The sequence below is a fragment of the Larus michahellis genome, chromosome 12 (genome assembly GCF_964199755.1).
Source record: "Larus michahellis chromosome 12, bLarMic1.1, whole genome shotgun sequence".
Classification (NCBI taxonomy): Eukaryota; Metazoa; Chordata; class Aves; order Charadriiformes; family Laridae; genus Larus; species Larus michahellis.
The window spans coordinates 2,249,140-2,265,275 of record NC_133907.1 but is presented as its reverse complement, the minus strand read 5'-3'; the positions used below and the strand labels follow the sequence as shown (position 1 = coordinate 2,265,275).

Genomic DNA, 16,136 nt, shown 5'->3' with positions numbered 1-16,136 from the left:
ATTATTGTTATTATTTTCCTTTTCTGTTATTGTTCTATTAAACTGTCTTTCTCCCAACCCACGAGTTTTTTCCTTTCCGTTCCCACCCCCTCGTCTCCCTGCCCCTCTGGGGGACGGGGGAGAACGGCGCGTGGTCCCAGCTGCTGGCTGGGCTTAAACCACGACACAAAGACCCCTGAATATGGCTGAATTGGGCTAAAGCACAAAGATTTGGTATCACAGGAACGAAGTCACCACCCGACTGATGTGCACCAACAGTTCCCGGGGCTGCAGGAGGAACCAGCACCACCATCGCCGCCACCTTGATGCCCAAAGCCACGGCCAGGCTGGGGCCGAGCCGCACTTCCCGCTGTAAGGAATGTGATTTCCCACCCGTGGCCAAGCGCAGAAACACCCGGCATCTCCCAAAACCCCACCGACGCCTCGTAGGTGGAGCCACCCCCGCACCCAGGCCACGGGTCACCCCCTCGCTGCAGGGGTAAGTCTGCCGTTGGCAGCGAACGAGCAGGGGTGTGCACAGGGGGAAGGAAAATGAACCAAAAAAATAAAAAAATAATAATAAAAAAAAAAGGCAAGTGAGACTATTCAAAAGGGGGACTTTATTTTTATTACACTGGAGCCAGGCGTCAGTGCGCCAGTTCAGCTTTGATACACAATAAATCAGCAAAGCTGTTACTCAGTTTGGAACCCAAGATTGCAGTGGCACTAAAAACACATTGAAAACATTTACTTTCTTCCCTTTTTTTTTTTCCCTCTTTTGTTTTTGGTACAAAAATGGTACAAACAACAATACAAAATATTTGTGCTGTTGACGGTTACAAAAAAAGGTTTTTGAACTGGGTTAACGGACGCAAACGGCTTTTGCGCTTCAGCGTGAATACAGCAGAACAGCAGAAGTCTTCCTTGAGAACAACCACAGTCATGCGGGCTGCTACACAGCTTCTCCATCGGAAAAGGAAACATGCAAAATCATTATTAAAATTAAAAAAAAAAAAAGAAAGAGAAAGTGCTCCAATTATACATCTATATATCGTTGTTGTTTTTTCCCCTATTTGATTTGTAGCTTCAAGCACTAACTACATTATGTACACATTGTGTGAGCAATTGTGCATGGGGTTGCTGTGTGCTGCAGAGAACTTTTATTTTCCCCATGAAACTGAGTCAACTTTGCGTGGGAGACACCTACGTTGGCGAGCTGCTGCTTTAAACATACGCATTCATCGCTATACGGCATTCCCCCCCACCCCCAACAGTATTTTTTTTTTTTTCACATTTACAATGAAGAGCTCCAAAAGACATCACAAAATAAAAGTCCCGTATTTTACCTTTAATTTTTTTTTTTTTTTTTTTGAGACTAAACAAAGTTGCAATCTTGGCATATTGTGTTGTACAGACCCTGCACTGACCGTCACCGTCCTCCAAAGCCCCAACGCCTCCCCGCTGCCGAGCAGTTGCAGGCCATACGGCCACCTCCCAAGTCCCGCTTACTGCTGCGAGCTGGATTCCGACCCGACTATCCCTCCCTAAACACCCCACCTCCCTAAACTCCCCACGTCGCCTTACGACCACCACCGGCATCGCCTGGTCCAACAAAAATGGAAAAAAAAAAAAAAGAAAATGGAAAAGAAAACGCAGAACCAGAAGCAGAACTATGACTAGCACGTGACCGCTAGGACAGACGTGCCTACTGACTGTCATTAATTACCTGCTGAACCTCCTCGTGTCCTTGCAAAGCATTTCTGTGACCGATGCCTCTCCCTGGCTCAGGCCACACAGGACACGGACCGAGGGGGCCGCAGCCGGGCGGTGGGGCCAGGCTCTGACGCCGGCGGCCGTGGGGACAGCTGTGCCATCGGACTGCACGGTCCCTGCCTCGGGGACGTGCAATCCTCACGCCCAGGAGGTGGGGAGCCACAGGTGTCTGGCGTGCCCCACACCCTGGGGGCTCAACTGTCCCCATCCCCTAGACAGCGTGGAGAGCTGCAGTGGGGTCCCCTGACAGTGCGACGGGGTGCGGGGCAACGGTGGTGTTTTGGGGACAGGGTTCCATCCACCTGCCTGAAAGCAGCTCCTGCCCCAAGGTTTGCAAAAAGTGGGGACTTGAATGTGTGGCCACCACTTCTTTAATTAGCACCACTGCTTTAGATTAGTCAGAGACCGAGCTTTCTGGTCTCAAGGCATTAACCGCTTCGGTGGCCTGTAAGAAAAACCAGCGACTCTACGTTCAGCCAAAGCTGCCGTTTCCCTGCCCCGGCTCCGTGTCAGCCACTGTCACCTCCAGCTGTGGATGGCAACGCCGCGTCACCTCCGCGACGGTGAGAGCAGGGGACACACCGATGGCTCTTCAACGGTCCCTCTCAGATCAAGCCAAGTTTTCTCAGCTGGGTTACAAACCACAAGGAATATTGACACGCAAAAAGGGTTGCAAAGTGACCTGTTTTCCTTGCTGGATGTGCTCCTCGCTCACCTTCCGTCTGTCCCACCGCGAGGGAAGGGGCCCATTGCTGCTGCTACTGAAAAAGCTGTAAAGCTGGGTGGTGGAGGGTGCAGGGGGGAGGAGGAGGAAGAGAAGAGGCAGAGGAGAAGGTCCTGCACAGGGAGACTGAACATAACTAGGTCAAAAGACATTAAAATAGTTGGTTTGATTTACAGGCTTGTGGGGTTGGAATGGCTGGATTGCAAACGCTGCAGAAAAAGTATCCGCCAATTTCGAAAAAGTATCCGCCGATTTCAAAAAAGTCTCCGATGGAAACTGGTTGGTTTACTTTTAATCACTCAAACAGTTTTGTTTGACTTAGGTTGCATAAATGTTCTTAAAAACCTGAAACATTTGGAGGAGCTGCAGCCTGACAGCCCCTTCACGGCTCCTTTCGCCCGTCCCCGGTGCAGCGGGGCCATGGACGGCAGCCGTCCCCTGACCAGCCATCCCGCGCCGTGGCCGTCCCCATTCCCACCTGAAATCCTTCCCCCCGCCAAAGCCGCCGCAGAGACGGAGCGTCTGGAGCCCGGAGGCAGCTCCTGCTCGGGGGAGCGGTGTGGGGTGGCGGCGGGGGCACAGCCGGTGGCGCAGGCTCCGCGCGGGCGCCCCAGGAGCCGAGCGGCGGCGGCGGGGAGCTGGGAGCTGCGGGCATGGCCCCAGGCCTCGAGCTGTGGCCTCCTGCTGGGTCGGTGACGAGGGTACGGTGACGGACACAAACCACTGACGGAGGTCACCAGCGAGACACACTGAGCGCGTTTTTTATTATTCACTACTTGTGCTGTGGCCGGGCAGTGTCTGCGGAGGTGCAAAGCCCAGGTGGTGAAATCCTCCGGCCCGTGGCTTTTCCAAGAGAAAAGGGGGAGAGCGGAGCGTGGCCGCGGGCAGGGAGCCGGGGCTGTGGGCCATGCGGCCAGGGAGGGACGGCCAGGTGGGCCGGAGGCGGCCGGAGGAGGTGGGCAGCACGTGGCAGATGCAAACTATGACTTCCATAGTGGTGACGGGAACCGACTGAGTTCCCAACTACGGACCAGGAGCTGGGAAAGGCGTCAGGTGCCGGCAGTTCGCCAGGCACCGCGCTGCTAGCCCGCCCCCGGGGAGCCCCCTCCTTGCCTGGCCGCCGCCGTCCCACTGCGGGTGCGCGCCATCGCTGCCCGCGCTCCCCGGGGGACCGGGGTGAGCGCCCTCACTCCCCGAGCCGCGAAAGGACAAACCGACCCGTCCACCGACCGAGCGCGACAAAAAGGAAAGACAAAAAGCATCCTCGGGAGTCAATAACATACCGGTAACGCCGGAGTCCCCTCGGGCAGACTTTTACCACATTGCACTTCATACAAGACACATTTCAAATGCTCGTTAATTTACAGAAATTGCATTTTATAGAAAATATGATACAATGAAATATAAAATGCACTAGGAGCATTTCAAAAATCTATAGTAGACGATCTTGCAGCCCCTGTACCCTCGGAACCGGCGTCCACTCGTCACCGCAAGCTCTCGTCCTCGCACTCTGCCGCTCTCGCGTGCACGCGCTCGCTCCCCCCGCCCCCCCCAACTCTTAGCATTCAGCTTGAGAATTAATCAAGATATCAAAAAAAAAGCGAGATTATCCCCTGGATAATCACCTTCCAATACTGTGCACATTCTTGGATTTAAAGGAAAATATATCTAAGCACTTTTACAAGTTTTAGCGAACCCACTGCAAAATCGTCTGCAGAATATAAAACACAGGTAATCCAAGATTTCATAGCACATTAATTAAGTGGCTCATAATCCATTAAATGTGGTTTATATTACACATCCATGCAGTCTAAATCATTTTACAAACATTAGACATAAACCCACTAGTCCAAATCAGTAAAGGAAAAATGTAATAAAAAAAGCTAATAACTATTTGTTATTGGTTAAACTGACCCTACGTATAAACTAGGTAGTATGCTACCATTGATAATACTGATGTTGAATTACGCCTGGATGCTGCAAAACCTCTTGCTTACTTGGCAACGCTTGAGCATATTGACCACAAGATACTTCACAGGCCCTCGTCGCACTCCTTCTCCAAGAAAACCACATTTACTACAGACAGCGGCGCCTACCCATCGAATAGAAAGGACACACGTTAGCTGAGTTACACGATGGCGCTGAGCTTTGGCTACTAACGCTCCAAGGCATTAATATTGTACTAGACTGACTCCATACTTACGGATGGGAAAAGTGCTGACCAGCTCTCCCTGCCCCCCGCGCCCCCCGGCCCGCGCCGCACAACCCCGCCGTGGGCGAGGAGGAGCCCGCCCCGGGGCCGGGGGACACCGCCACCTACCCCAGCTGGCGTTTCCATCACTCGCCGGGGGCGGGGGAGCCGAAACACGCCGAGAGCATAAAAACAAACAAATGGGCCTTTGGTCATTTCACGATTTACTTTGTAGGGTTTAGGCAAGGGCTGGCGGAGCTTTCTGTGGCAATAACCAAAGGCTTTATCAATGCTATAGTTCTATGCAGCTACATTGAGTGTGACCGGGGGACAGCACAGCCCCCCCCCACCCCCGGTCCGTATTTTGCATCTGATAACACTGAATTATATACAACATGATGACTAGTTCACCACCTGCTGAGGCTTAAAGATGGCTGTTAAGATTTCCACTCAAACCCCCCCCCCCAACTCCTCTTCCACCCCAGAATGAGTCACCCCCTTTTAAAAAAAAAAAAAAAAAAAAAAAAGGCAAAAAAGAAACAATCTCCACAGTTCCATTTTGTTAACTCCTTCCCAGCTAGAACTGGCTTAGGGTCACAGGGAGTGCTGCCCAGGATGGTTGTATGTTTGTTTTCATCACTCCTGAGATTGAAGGGAATCTGATACATGCACCAAAAGGCACTTTCAAATATATATATATATATATTTTAAAAACAGTGCTTCTGTTCTAAGAAATTCAAGTTAAGACAGAGTGCCTTTCACTCTCTTTAGTCATAAAGCAGATAAACGAGCAATATCCCAGCTGACATTAAAAAAACCAAACAAAACAATAAAAAAACCCCAACCTGCAGCAGAGACAAGTGTTCATGCGAGACAGCTCAATATTCTAAAAAAAAAAAAATCGGAAAAGAAAAAAAGGTAAAAGAAAAAGAAACCTTCTATATCACCACTAAAAATAACAATACAGTCAGCAGGGGATATTAATTAAAAAAGCTGCCACATCTGTACAGTTCTTGCTTCTGCATCGGCTCTTTTTGTTAATGTTGTCGTCTGTGGGTTTGTTTATTTTTTTCTAAATTGTTTTTTTTCTTCTTCTTCTTCTTTCTTCTTCTTCTTTTTTTTTTTAAATTTATTTAAATAACGTGAGGTCAGTTTAATCTTCCTCGCCTCCCCCGTACATGTCCGCCAGTTTCTTGAACCTGGGCCCCCAGTCGTTCAGGTAGTCGTAGTCCTGGTCCCCGGAGCTGGAGGAGTTGAGGGAGCTGACGGAGCCGGCGGTGGAGCCGCTGCCCTCGTAGTCGAACACCAGCAGGGAATCGTAGGGGGGGGCCGTGGGGTCGTTGTCCGCCGCACGCAGGCCCTGGGGGGGGCAAACACACGGCGTTAATGCCCCCCGTGGGGTTTGTGGTGGTGCTGGGGAAGGGCGCTGGGTACGGGTCCCCCCTCCGCTGGGGATCCCTGCAGCGGAGCGAAGAGGGGATGGGGACAAAATGAGGGTCCCGGCGCCCCTCCCGGCTGCCCCCAGCAGAAAATCCACCAACTGGCAGCACCTCCGAAACAGCCGGATGGAGCGGGAAGGGAGCTGCTTCCAAGGATCCAGCGCTGGATCTGGAAAGCTTCCAGTTCCGGACAGCCTCTCCTTTCTGGGGTTGCCTCTTAAGATTTCCAGCTTGGCCAATTAAAGAACAAACAGCACCCTTCCTCTCCTACAAATAATTTTAATTTTGATGATTTTGTTTCCTTTAGGGGGGAAAAAAAAAATCACTCCCGGCCAAATTCTGCAAATAGGAGAGACTCGGGGTGTGAAAGCCCGGCAGAGGGCTGGGAATCTTTGCCCTCCCGCCTCGTGGGCAGCAGGGCAGGCAGCCACGGAAACGGCCTCGGGATACGGAGAAAAAGAATTGCTTTGCTGCAGCCCGGTGTCAGGAAAAGCCTCGTGGAACGGACCTGCAATAAAACAAAACGTTCCGCATTCGCACCTTCAGAAAGCCCAGTCCCGGGGTGGGGAGATGGGGCGGGTTTTACCGCAGCGAACGGCAGCCGGAGCAGGGTGAGAGTGGGGCTTCGTGCGCGGGGGGGTGTGTAACGGTGTGCAGGAAGGATGGGCAGGAACAAAGGAGGAAGGAATTTTAGTGGTGAAAATGAGAAAAAAGCACAGCAGGAAATGGATGTAATAACAGAATTAAATCGCTACAACATTTATTTTTCTGACTTAGGAAACGGATGGCGTGTTTTGTCTTGGAGGAAATAACGCATTGATTGGTTTGTAACCACTCGCTCAGTCAAAACCAAAAATGAGGTAAGAAATACTAAATGGGTAGATATTTGTACAAGCAGATAAAGGAGCGGTAGTCTAACATAAAATAAAGAGAGCCTCTCTGATCCGAGATGAATCTCTCTGTTCTGCAAACTCTTTTGAGGTTTTAGACCAAAAGGAGCTTGCGAGGGGCAGAGAGAGATTGGTGAAATAATTCCAAGTCCAGGAGCCACAAATGGCTCCTTCGGCTTTAGGCGACCCAGGCAGGTGGCCTGGCCACCGCCTGGCCACCAGGACGACACGCCTTTGCCCACGTCCAGCCAACGATTTTACTGACAGCAACTGCAATATTCATAGTAATCCAAGGAAAAGTGGGATCAGGTTATAGTGCCCGAATACCGAAAAGCACAGTGTTTGTGATACCCACAGAGAGCTTGTGCTTTTTGTTTGCACCTTGGCTTTTTACAGGCTCGGTGCCTTTATGAGGCCAAGTCTGGCGTCCTTTGCTCCTGCCCATCGTTCCCCTGGCGCCCATCAGACTCCTCGGGTGAGTAACAGCATCGCTTGGTCCACGCAGCCAGCGCAACGCCGCACAGCCGGTGTGAGCTGGCTGCTCAAGCTCTCAAGATGTGACACGGCACACCCTGCAGCACATACCTCATTAATAAAGTCACCAATATCCCCTGGATGTGGGATTACTGGTCTTATAGGATACTGCGGTTCAGCACCAATAGGTCTCTCATCCACCCGTCGGACTCCAGGTGTCTTGTTCAGCACGTGCTCCATGGTCTCCGGCTGCTGGAGCTGGCTTAAATCGTAATCCTGTGACAAATGGAAAGGCACAGCGTGAAACCAAGAGCTTTTCCTTCAGATCATCTACTCGCCCAACGTACAAACAAGTCGAAGGGTCTAATCCTATTTCAGCTGAAGTTCGATGGCAAATCTTATCCCTGGCTACGTAGCGCCTCTGACTATCTAAATTACAGAGGAACCCGACCTCTGAATAGCTCGTATAATTGACCTCCTAAGACTGTATCTTAAAACGGAAGGTAAATCAAATATTTAAATGCTCTACGAATATTTTACATGGTGTCTAAATCATTGGGATAAAAAATTGGCTTTGGTTTGCATGTGCACAGATACGTGCATCATTTTTTGATGAAATACATAATATAATGTAAAGACACAGTGTTGGTAGGCATATTATTGCAATTACATTTGTACAGAAGTAAAAACATTAAAATGTGTATTGCATTTATGCATGTAGGCCTTTCAAAGTAATTATGTTCTTTCTGCTTGTGAAAAATCCCAACAGAATAGGTTTCTATCACGGAATGAGAACCAGGTAATATTTCATTAAAAATGTATTCATGTAGGTAATGGTGTTTTGCTCCTCTTCCTTTGCTGTTATTTTTAACGAATCCTTTCTAAAATATTTAAGCCTACAGTGTAGTTGCCTGAAAGCAGATACTTCAGCTACTTTGAATGCTTATAACAGTACTTTGTTCTACCGGTAAAACTATTCTTGTGCTCAGATGGGGACGATTGAATCTCCAGGAGCAATATTTATAAATAACTTGTCAGCGACAAGAAAAAAGAAATGCTAATTGCAAGGATTTTTCCGTTGAATATGAACATCTCAAGTTTTGGGCGAAGTCCCTGCCCGGGCTCCCCACGGTGGCTCTCGCCAGTCACCCGCTCGCCATCGGGTGCCGCTGGGACCCCCACGGCAGGACGTGCAGCGGTGGGGCCGCCTGCTCCCAACCACTGGCCCTGGCACCCCCTGACCCCCCCATGCCCACGGCAGCCCCCGCACAGACCCATCACCCACGCAGCCCATTTAAGCCAGCAAGAATAAAGCCGTTATAACGAAGCAGGGTCACGTAATTTGCATGAACATCATATCTGAGAGTGTCGTGGGCTCTTTACTTGTGTGAGGTGGGAATAAAAAACCAGCGACTTAAACACAAGAGACAAAACTCTGCTATTTTAGCTGAGGAAATACATCCGTAGCAGAAGGATGGCATGTCCCAGGAGTGCAGGCCAGCAAGCTCTCGTGCAGCATCAGTGCCGGTGTCCGTAAGAAGCAGCCAGCGCAGAAAAGCTGACGCGTTCAGGCACAGCGTGGCTTAGGGCTCTGTCACCACGCAAAGCCTTGCCACCCTGCGCTTCGCGGGGAAAAAGAAAATCCCCGAATCTATTTAGACATTTCTCACAAACTACGTCCAGAAATTAAAAGAAATTAAAAGGCACATTAGAGAGGATTAAGTAAATCCTGGGAAAGCCCACAGAAGCTCTCGGCTGAAGCAAGCCAGGGCCAGCGCCTGCAGCCACGGCTCTGGGGAGGGCGGTGGCCGCCACCTGGGTTTACTAACGTCTCTGATGGGGAATGGGGAAACACGCAATTTTAATGGCTGAAATACCAGAAATATTGTTTGAAGAGGAGTGTCGATGGATTGATTTACAGTCTCTCCCCAGGAAGCGGGCCTACGATAGCAAAATCCACGTAGCACCGACCTCCCAGCACAGGAGAGCGTCCCAGTGACAGGCTGGACCTAGGCTGGCTCTCACCGATGGCCACGCCACACCAGGGAAGCCAATAAAGCTGCCTGGGCACAAACAAGGGCAAACACAACCCTTTCTTTGCAAGTACTTTAGTGAAAATAATGTGGTTTCTGCCTTTTTGAGAATATAGATTGCACAGCTGCTCCTCAGCCATGACCTGCAGGCTCTTCTCACCTGGTCTTCCTCTCCGCCTCCCTCTTCGTCGTACTTCAGGATATTGTCCCTGACGTCGTCCTCGGGGTCGATGAGGAGCTGCTTGGTATGGCGTTCCTTCTCCCGGCGTTTCATCCACACCACGAAGAGCAGAACCATGGCTGTAACGGAGAAGCAGCGGGGTCAGCCGGGACCTCACGTGGCGCGAGGCCAAGCTGCGTGTGTCGAAGCATGGTGGCGTGTCCTACCACTTCACCTGCCCTCTTCTGCTATGGAGAACCTCACTGGCTGCTAGCAAGAGGAATCAAATTTAATCCTATTGCATGTTCTAATTTATAAGGGAGAGATCAGTGAGAGCTGTAAATACTGTGACAGGCCTCCACTACAAACGTTTCTTTAAGATCCATCACGAATGCTGATTGAGCTGATGTTTATCAGAAGCCAAACACACAATCAAAGGAAAAGCAAACAGAAAGTGTGAAAACTGACGCTTTCTGAAAATATTTGATCTAAATCCTGAATTTTCAGGATTTATATTTCCACCTTTATTTTATGCAAGGGCACAAAATAAAGGCGGAGGAAAGAGAGCTGCCGAGGTGCTGAGATGCAAATTGTGTTCCACCAGCGGGACAGGGCGATGGCGGTTGGGGAGCCCTGGCCATCGCTGTCACGCAAGACTGGTTTGGCAGGGTGGGTAATACTGGTTTGTGTAATCCGATTTGGGCTCACTTATACTCTTTTTAGGTGAGTGAGGCAGGCTTTCTGGACTTCCAGGATCGCATTAGCCAGGACATCAGCGTATGCATTTGGCCGTGGAATCGCAAAGCAGATCTAAGATCATGCGAAATCCTTTCAGAGAGCAGGGCTCGCTTTGCAGAACGAGGGAGAGCAAATCCGGCAGCACTCAGCCAGCTCCTCAGGCATCGGCAGCTCCGTGCCAGGCCCTGGCTAATCTCAGTTCGGTAACAGAGAGAGATGAACCGAATCATGAGAATTTTCCCCCACTTAAACAACTTTACCCAACAGGAACGCTGGCTCCCTGCTCCCCAACCTCCTTCTTTACAGGGCCATCCACGTCCCAGAGGCCGTGCTCCCTGTGACTCCCTGCAGGGAAGTCGCTCTGGGAGATTAAGTCTCCACTAACATAAGGCAACCAGATCTTGTCTTCTTCAAGAACCTGTTAATGCGTTAGTTTTCACTCTCATATTCAGTAGCTGCAAATAATGCCATCAAAAATGAAATCAAGCCTGGGCAGCTGATGCAGTCACACCTCCCCGTGTCTCCTCTCCCTCCGTTCCCCACGCGAGCCACGCACACAGCTGTGACGGTGGCAATCTGCAGGAGACGGGAGAGATGGATGGACAGTGGAGGTGGCAACGTGTGGCTCAGGTTCATATCACTCAGGTCAAGCCTTGACCGTGCCAAAACAAGGCAGGATGTAGGATCCCAACCTCTCTTTGCGTTTTTAAGCTGCATAAGGAGAACAAGCAACCAGGTTTTCTCTCCCTTCGCAGAGCCGTGGCGTTGCTTCCCCGCGGGCAAGGATGGAGCAGAGATGGGTGCTGGGGACACGGGTGAGCGGCTGGGCTGCAGCCCCACTGCCTGGGGAGGGGGTCTGGAGGATCTGAGTTTTTCCTCCCAGCACCCAAGTGTTTATACCCAACAGGAGTTTGGTGAAGTGAGGCGACGAGGACCGGACAGCTAATTACTGCCATTGTGTGCCAACTGGCTGCCATCCCTGCCTGCCAGCGAACAGAATTGTTTTCAAATAGTTCAGCATTTCTTTAATGCTTATCCTAGATCTATTCAAGAGAGAAAAAAGGAAAGAAAATGTAACTCTTATCTGCAATATAAAACCTCAGCTATTTAGCAGACTATTGAAGTCCTTTTCTCGTTGTTCCTTTTCAAGTCTCTCACAACAAGATACCTGCCTAGTCCACAAAGACAATATTATAATGGTTACCAGGGTTTATCTTTTTCTTTCTTTCCTTCCTTTTTTTTTTTTTTTTTTAAATGCTGCTTTTTCATGCACTTGTGGAAAAAACTGTGCCATTAATGCCTTTACAGCTACCTTGGAAAAAAAAAGAGACCTTCAAAGTGTCAATAGCGGATGTAGTGCACTCTCCTTCCTTTTATTCACTCTGCAGAATGGGAAGTGCTATTACTGCTGTTAGACCCATTTTCCCTCTGCATGTAGTTTTCCTTGAAATCTATTGTCTTCACCCTTCACAATTTTTTATTGCACTGCTCTTCTAAATGTGTTATTCGCGCAGCCGATACATCAGGTTTCGGGAAGAAGAAAAAACCTTTGAGTGAAGGTAAAGCCAGAAACTTCCTTCACCTGAGCCACCTCAGATCTGTCCCCTTGCTGCCTCTTCCTTTTCAAGCCATCAAACTTTGACCTGCTGACTTTAAAATGGACAAACAGCACAAAACCCCCCTGCATCTGCCTTCTTCTGGGCTATTGTTCAGAGGTCACGATATAAAACAGATAGAAAGGAGGCAAAACACTGGAAGGATGTAACTGGGAAACCGCTCATCGCAAATTACATTTTTCATCACTGCTACAGTGCTTTGCAGCTCTTGAAGATAAAAAAAAAAGTCAATTAGAATTACAATGAATGTAAAAATAAGCTTTTGTAATAAAAACCATAATTTAAAATGGGATAATGTATCTGAAAATGAAAGGAGGAATCTCTTAAATCAAATGTCCTTCAGCTGAAGTTAATTTCAGTCAATAGGATTTTCAACTGTTTAAATCATATTTTAGCACTGGATTTATAGCAGAGCAGCAAAAAGGAGACGCGTGTTTTATCCCCTCTGTGGCTTCCAGTGCCAGCTTTTTGCCCGCCGTTGGCCTGCCCGCCCCAGGGCAGCGACCGCGCGGCACTGACGGACACCGCGGCGTCCGCTGGGCGCACAACTGCGCCGCTTCCCAACCGGTGTCCCAGCCGGGGGGAGCAGCAGAAAGCACCTTGCTACGGGACCCCGCAGCCAGCGCAGGGCAGGCACCGGGCAGGGCGGCGGGGATGGGGATGCTCCCGCTTGCTCAGGGGGGCTGGAAGAGGAGCGGGGACTGCGGGGCCACAAACACCCTGGTCTCTTGCTCGCTCCCCAGACTGATCCGGTAAATCAATTACACAACAATATGTTCCCATCGCTGGCCCAGGAGGATGGATGTTTGCCCAGAGATGACCCATTCTCTTAATGTACCATATCGTATCCACATTAGGTGACATTTGTAGCATACGTCGCTCTGTCTGCTCTCTGTTTAAACACATTGGGGGTAAATATTAAATGTGATTTAGCACCATAACTCCCATTAGCTTTAATGGGAGCCCCATGGTTTCATCCTGCGTTTCTTGATGAATATTTACCTCATTGTTCATTTCGGCGCTCATTTTTATCTATTCCTACTGTGCCAACTCCTGCTTGAAGTTATAATGATATCATTTTTATTTTTAAGTGTGTGCACACATGGTTATTGGTAATGCTCATGAAAGCCCAAGACTAACAGCGTCGCTGGGCAAAAGGGATGGCTTTGCTTCGAGCAAAGGGATGGCCAGCCCTTCTCTGTGATGCCCCTCCAGGCCCCCAGCGCTCCTGACAAACTGGGGATCCGTCCTCTTAAAAACACTCTCAGAGGAGACCACAATTCTCCAATCTGTTGTCATTTTACAAGAAACGGGAATAATTACTGTTGTTCTTTTGCTGGGAACAACCAGAAGACTACAGCTACGCACTGGCTCTGCCAGGGACTAGCCAGACTTTTGTAACCAGTGCCTCTGCTACTGGGAACCAGTATATCCACAGCCAGCCAGGGACCTGAGAGCTATGGAGGAGTTTGTCACAGGATTTTGGACAAGTCCTTCAACTTTTTCCTGATAAATGTGGAGAATCGTATCGTGTTCACTACCTACAAGACATTGTCAGGTGTCATGATGTTTGTAAAGCTACTGGAAGCCTTAGAAAGAAAAGTCCGATGCGTGTGGAGAGTGCTCCAGCTCCTTTCAGTGATGGAGGTTCCAATGCAGCTGTGTGAACCACCCCCTGCAGCCCGAAGCTCACAGCTCTGTCCTTTGCGTGGCTCTTGAAAAACACCAAGTATAGGAACGGGACAACAGGGAACGGGATGGGCAACATGACATCTCCCAGCAGGGTCAGCCCCTGCAGTACTTACTCAGTAAAATGATGATGCAGATCAGGATGGCGATGATGGCGCCCGTGCCCAGCCCCGCGGCAGCCACCGCCCCGATGGTGGTGCAGTCGCCGTTCTCGTCGCACGGGCACACCTTCACTTTGATGACCGATGTGTTGTACAAGGGGGGGTTTCCTGAGTCCGTCACGATGATCGGCACATCATACACACCTGCTTCCAGGTACATGATTCGTAAACTAAGCTGGGCGTAATCCCCTGGGGAGAGCGAGACAGACAGACGGGTGACAGACACTGGCAGAACCTCGCAGCCACGCTTGTACAGACGGGGCTCCTCTGCTAGAGCGGTCTCCTGAAGGGGCTACCGACACCACACCTGGGCAGGACAGCTTCACATGTCTGCCCTAACACTTTGGTCAACAATCAGCCTGTTTTTTGCAAAATACCGTGTTTTTTCACTGCTGCACTAACCTACTTTGACACCGTTTGCAAATCCAGTTGCACGCGTTTAAAATGGCACGAAATGCAAATACTGAAGCATGGATGATTCTCCCTGGGTCTGGCTGCCCCTGCCCAGGCTCTCCGCTCGCCCACTCTCCCATCCCGGGATTTTTGGGAAGCTCATCGGCCATCGACGACATGCTCAGCCAGGTAATCCTTGTGTTCCCTTCCATTGTGACACAAGAGCTGTGGGACCGAGCCCTGAGCTGCCAGGGCACAGGCCATGGCCCCTCGCCCGGCACAAGGTGCCTGACCTCAGCAAGAGGGATGAGCTTTGAACCTCAAAGCTGCCCATGGCTCCATGATATTTTCCATCCTCTGCTGAAGCTACCGATAAGAGGAGCAATTAGGGCCATTTGCGGTTGCATGCTGCAATATAAAAATCTTTCACATACTGGTAATCTTCACACTTACCTAGCCCTCCTGGTTCCATGGTAAATTAAAAGGCTGCCTTTATGCAATTATGGTCAGAGAAATGAACATTGATCCTGATTGTGGCTTATGACAATTACACTGGAACATAAGGAAGACTGATAATAGCTTTTTTCCCCTTGGCCATTATGGATGATTTATACTCTGTTCACTACTGATAACTGTTCATAATTATGAGCTGCACTAAAAAAAGCCAAGTGCCAAGGCTCTTAGAGTTATGCTGCAGGTCTGATACAAATCATTTCTGATTAACTATCTTGTCTATAATGTCGGCCATAATGTGCTTTAAAAAATAAAAATCAGATAAAAAAGTAGGAAAGTTTGGAAGTTTGAAGCCGCACGTGGCCTCATTAGTGAATCAGAGCCCAAATGTGCTCAGGATTGCCTGCCCCATTTACCATTCAGCCGTGTTATGGTCCAGTTCTTCCTCACCGCAGATGGCACACTTGGCAGCTCGAAGACAAAGGGCCCGACGTTTGGATCGATGTCAGCATCCGCGGCTGTTATGTTGATGACATTCAGGTTTGGCTTTTCACAGATCTGTGCCTCCTTTGGCAGGAGCTCAGGAGCGTTATCGTTGATGTCGATTAGGTAGATCTGCAGAGTGCCAGTGCCGCTCGCGGGGGGAATACCTGCACGGGAGAGGCAGAGCCGAACACGGACCGATGACCATCACTCGAGAAGCAGCGGGAATGACAACACCATGGACCAGCCTCCTCTCTGCCTTCCAATTTTAATAAACCAGGATTTTCACCCTCCCTCCTTGGACCTTATTAGGGACATACCGCACTTCCATGGTCCCTTGCTTTAAGAGGTGTTATTAAAACTTCCCCAAGCCTCCTAATGTTGCTGGTTTTTGCTCCTGCAGAACACGGAGGTTGAATTCTGCAGATTTGTAGCCTACAGCGATGTCCTTAGTCAAACTCTAAAAATACAAGGAGGTGATGCCAAGCTGCTAGTGCAAATTTTGGTAATGGCTGTTTTGAAGAGGAAAACCCATTAGGAAGATAGCTAACGAGGGGAAGAAGAGGGCTTGGAGGGGAAAAATAAGTAAGTAGAGTTATCCGTTGGTCAGCATTTACTGTAGCACTTGCTACAGCTTTTCAATTTGCAGACTACTACACGGCTTCAAAGAAAGCCCAACTCTCCAGTCAGCCCTGCCTGTAGTGGGAAAGGTCCTTGCTCAAAGCCTACGGAATGAGCTACCCAGCATCAAACGCGGTGGGTGATGCTACTAACCCGTGGCCTGCCCACCGTCTCCCTTCTCAGGCAGCGTGACTTCAGCAATACATTATTAAGTTTGTATTTTTGGTCCTGGGTCTTCCTCCCAGTGCTGGATACAAAGCTACACAAACCACTTCCCCACTAGGCTTTCAAATATTGCTGCTGCTTCCACAGACATTCC

General features: G+C 49.7%; 1 protein-coding gene across 4 annotated transcripts in view; it reads right to left on the bottom strand.

Annotated features, from left to right (window-relative positions):
* Window positions 1-454: 454 nt before the first annotated feature.
* CDH4 (cadherin 4) overlaps window positions 455-16,136 on the bottom strand; it is a 455,155-nt gene continuing 439,473 nt past the window's right edge. For all 4 annotated transcript variants that reach the window (XM_074604741.1, XM_074604743.1, XM_074604744.1 and 1 more), the window contains 5 exons: window positions 15,130-15,363; window positions 13,823-14,056; window positions 9,664-9,803; window positions 7,582-7,746; window positions 455-6,027 (listed from right to left, as the gene is read on the bottom strand). In XM_074604741.1, the coding sequence (XP_074460842.1) occupies window positions 5,821-6,027; window positions 7,582-7,746; window positions 9,664-9,803; window positions 13,823-14,056; window positions 15,130-15,363 (980 nt within the window). In that variant the 3' untranslated portion in view covers window positions 455-5,820. The remainder of the gene's footprint in view (window positions 6,028-7,581; window positions 7,747-9,663; window positions 9,804-13,822; window positions 14,057-15,129; window positions 15,364-16,136) is intronic.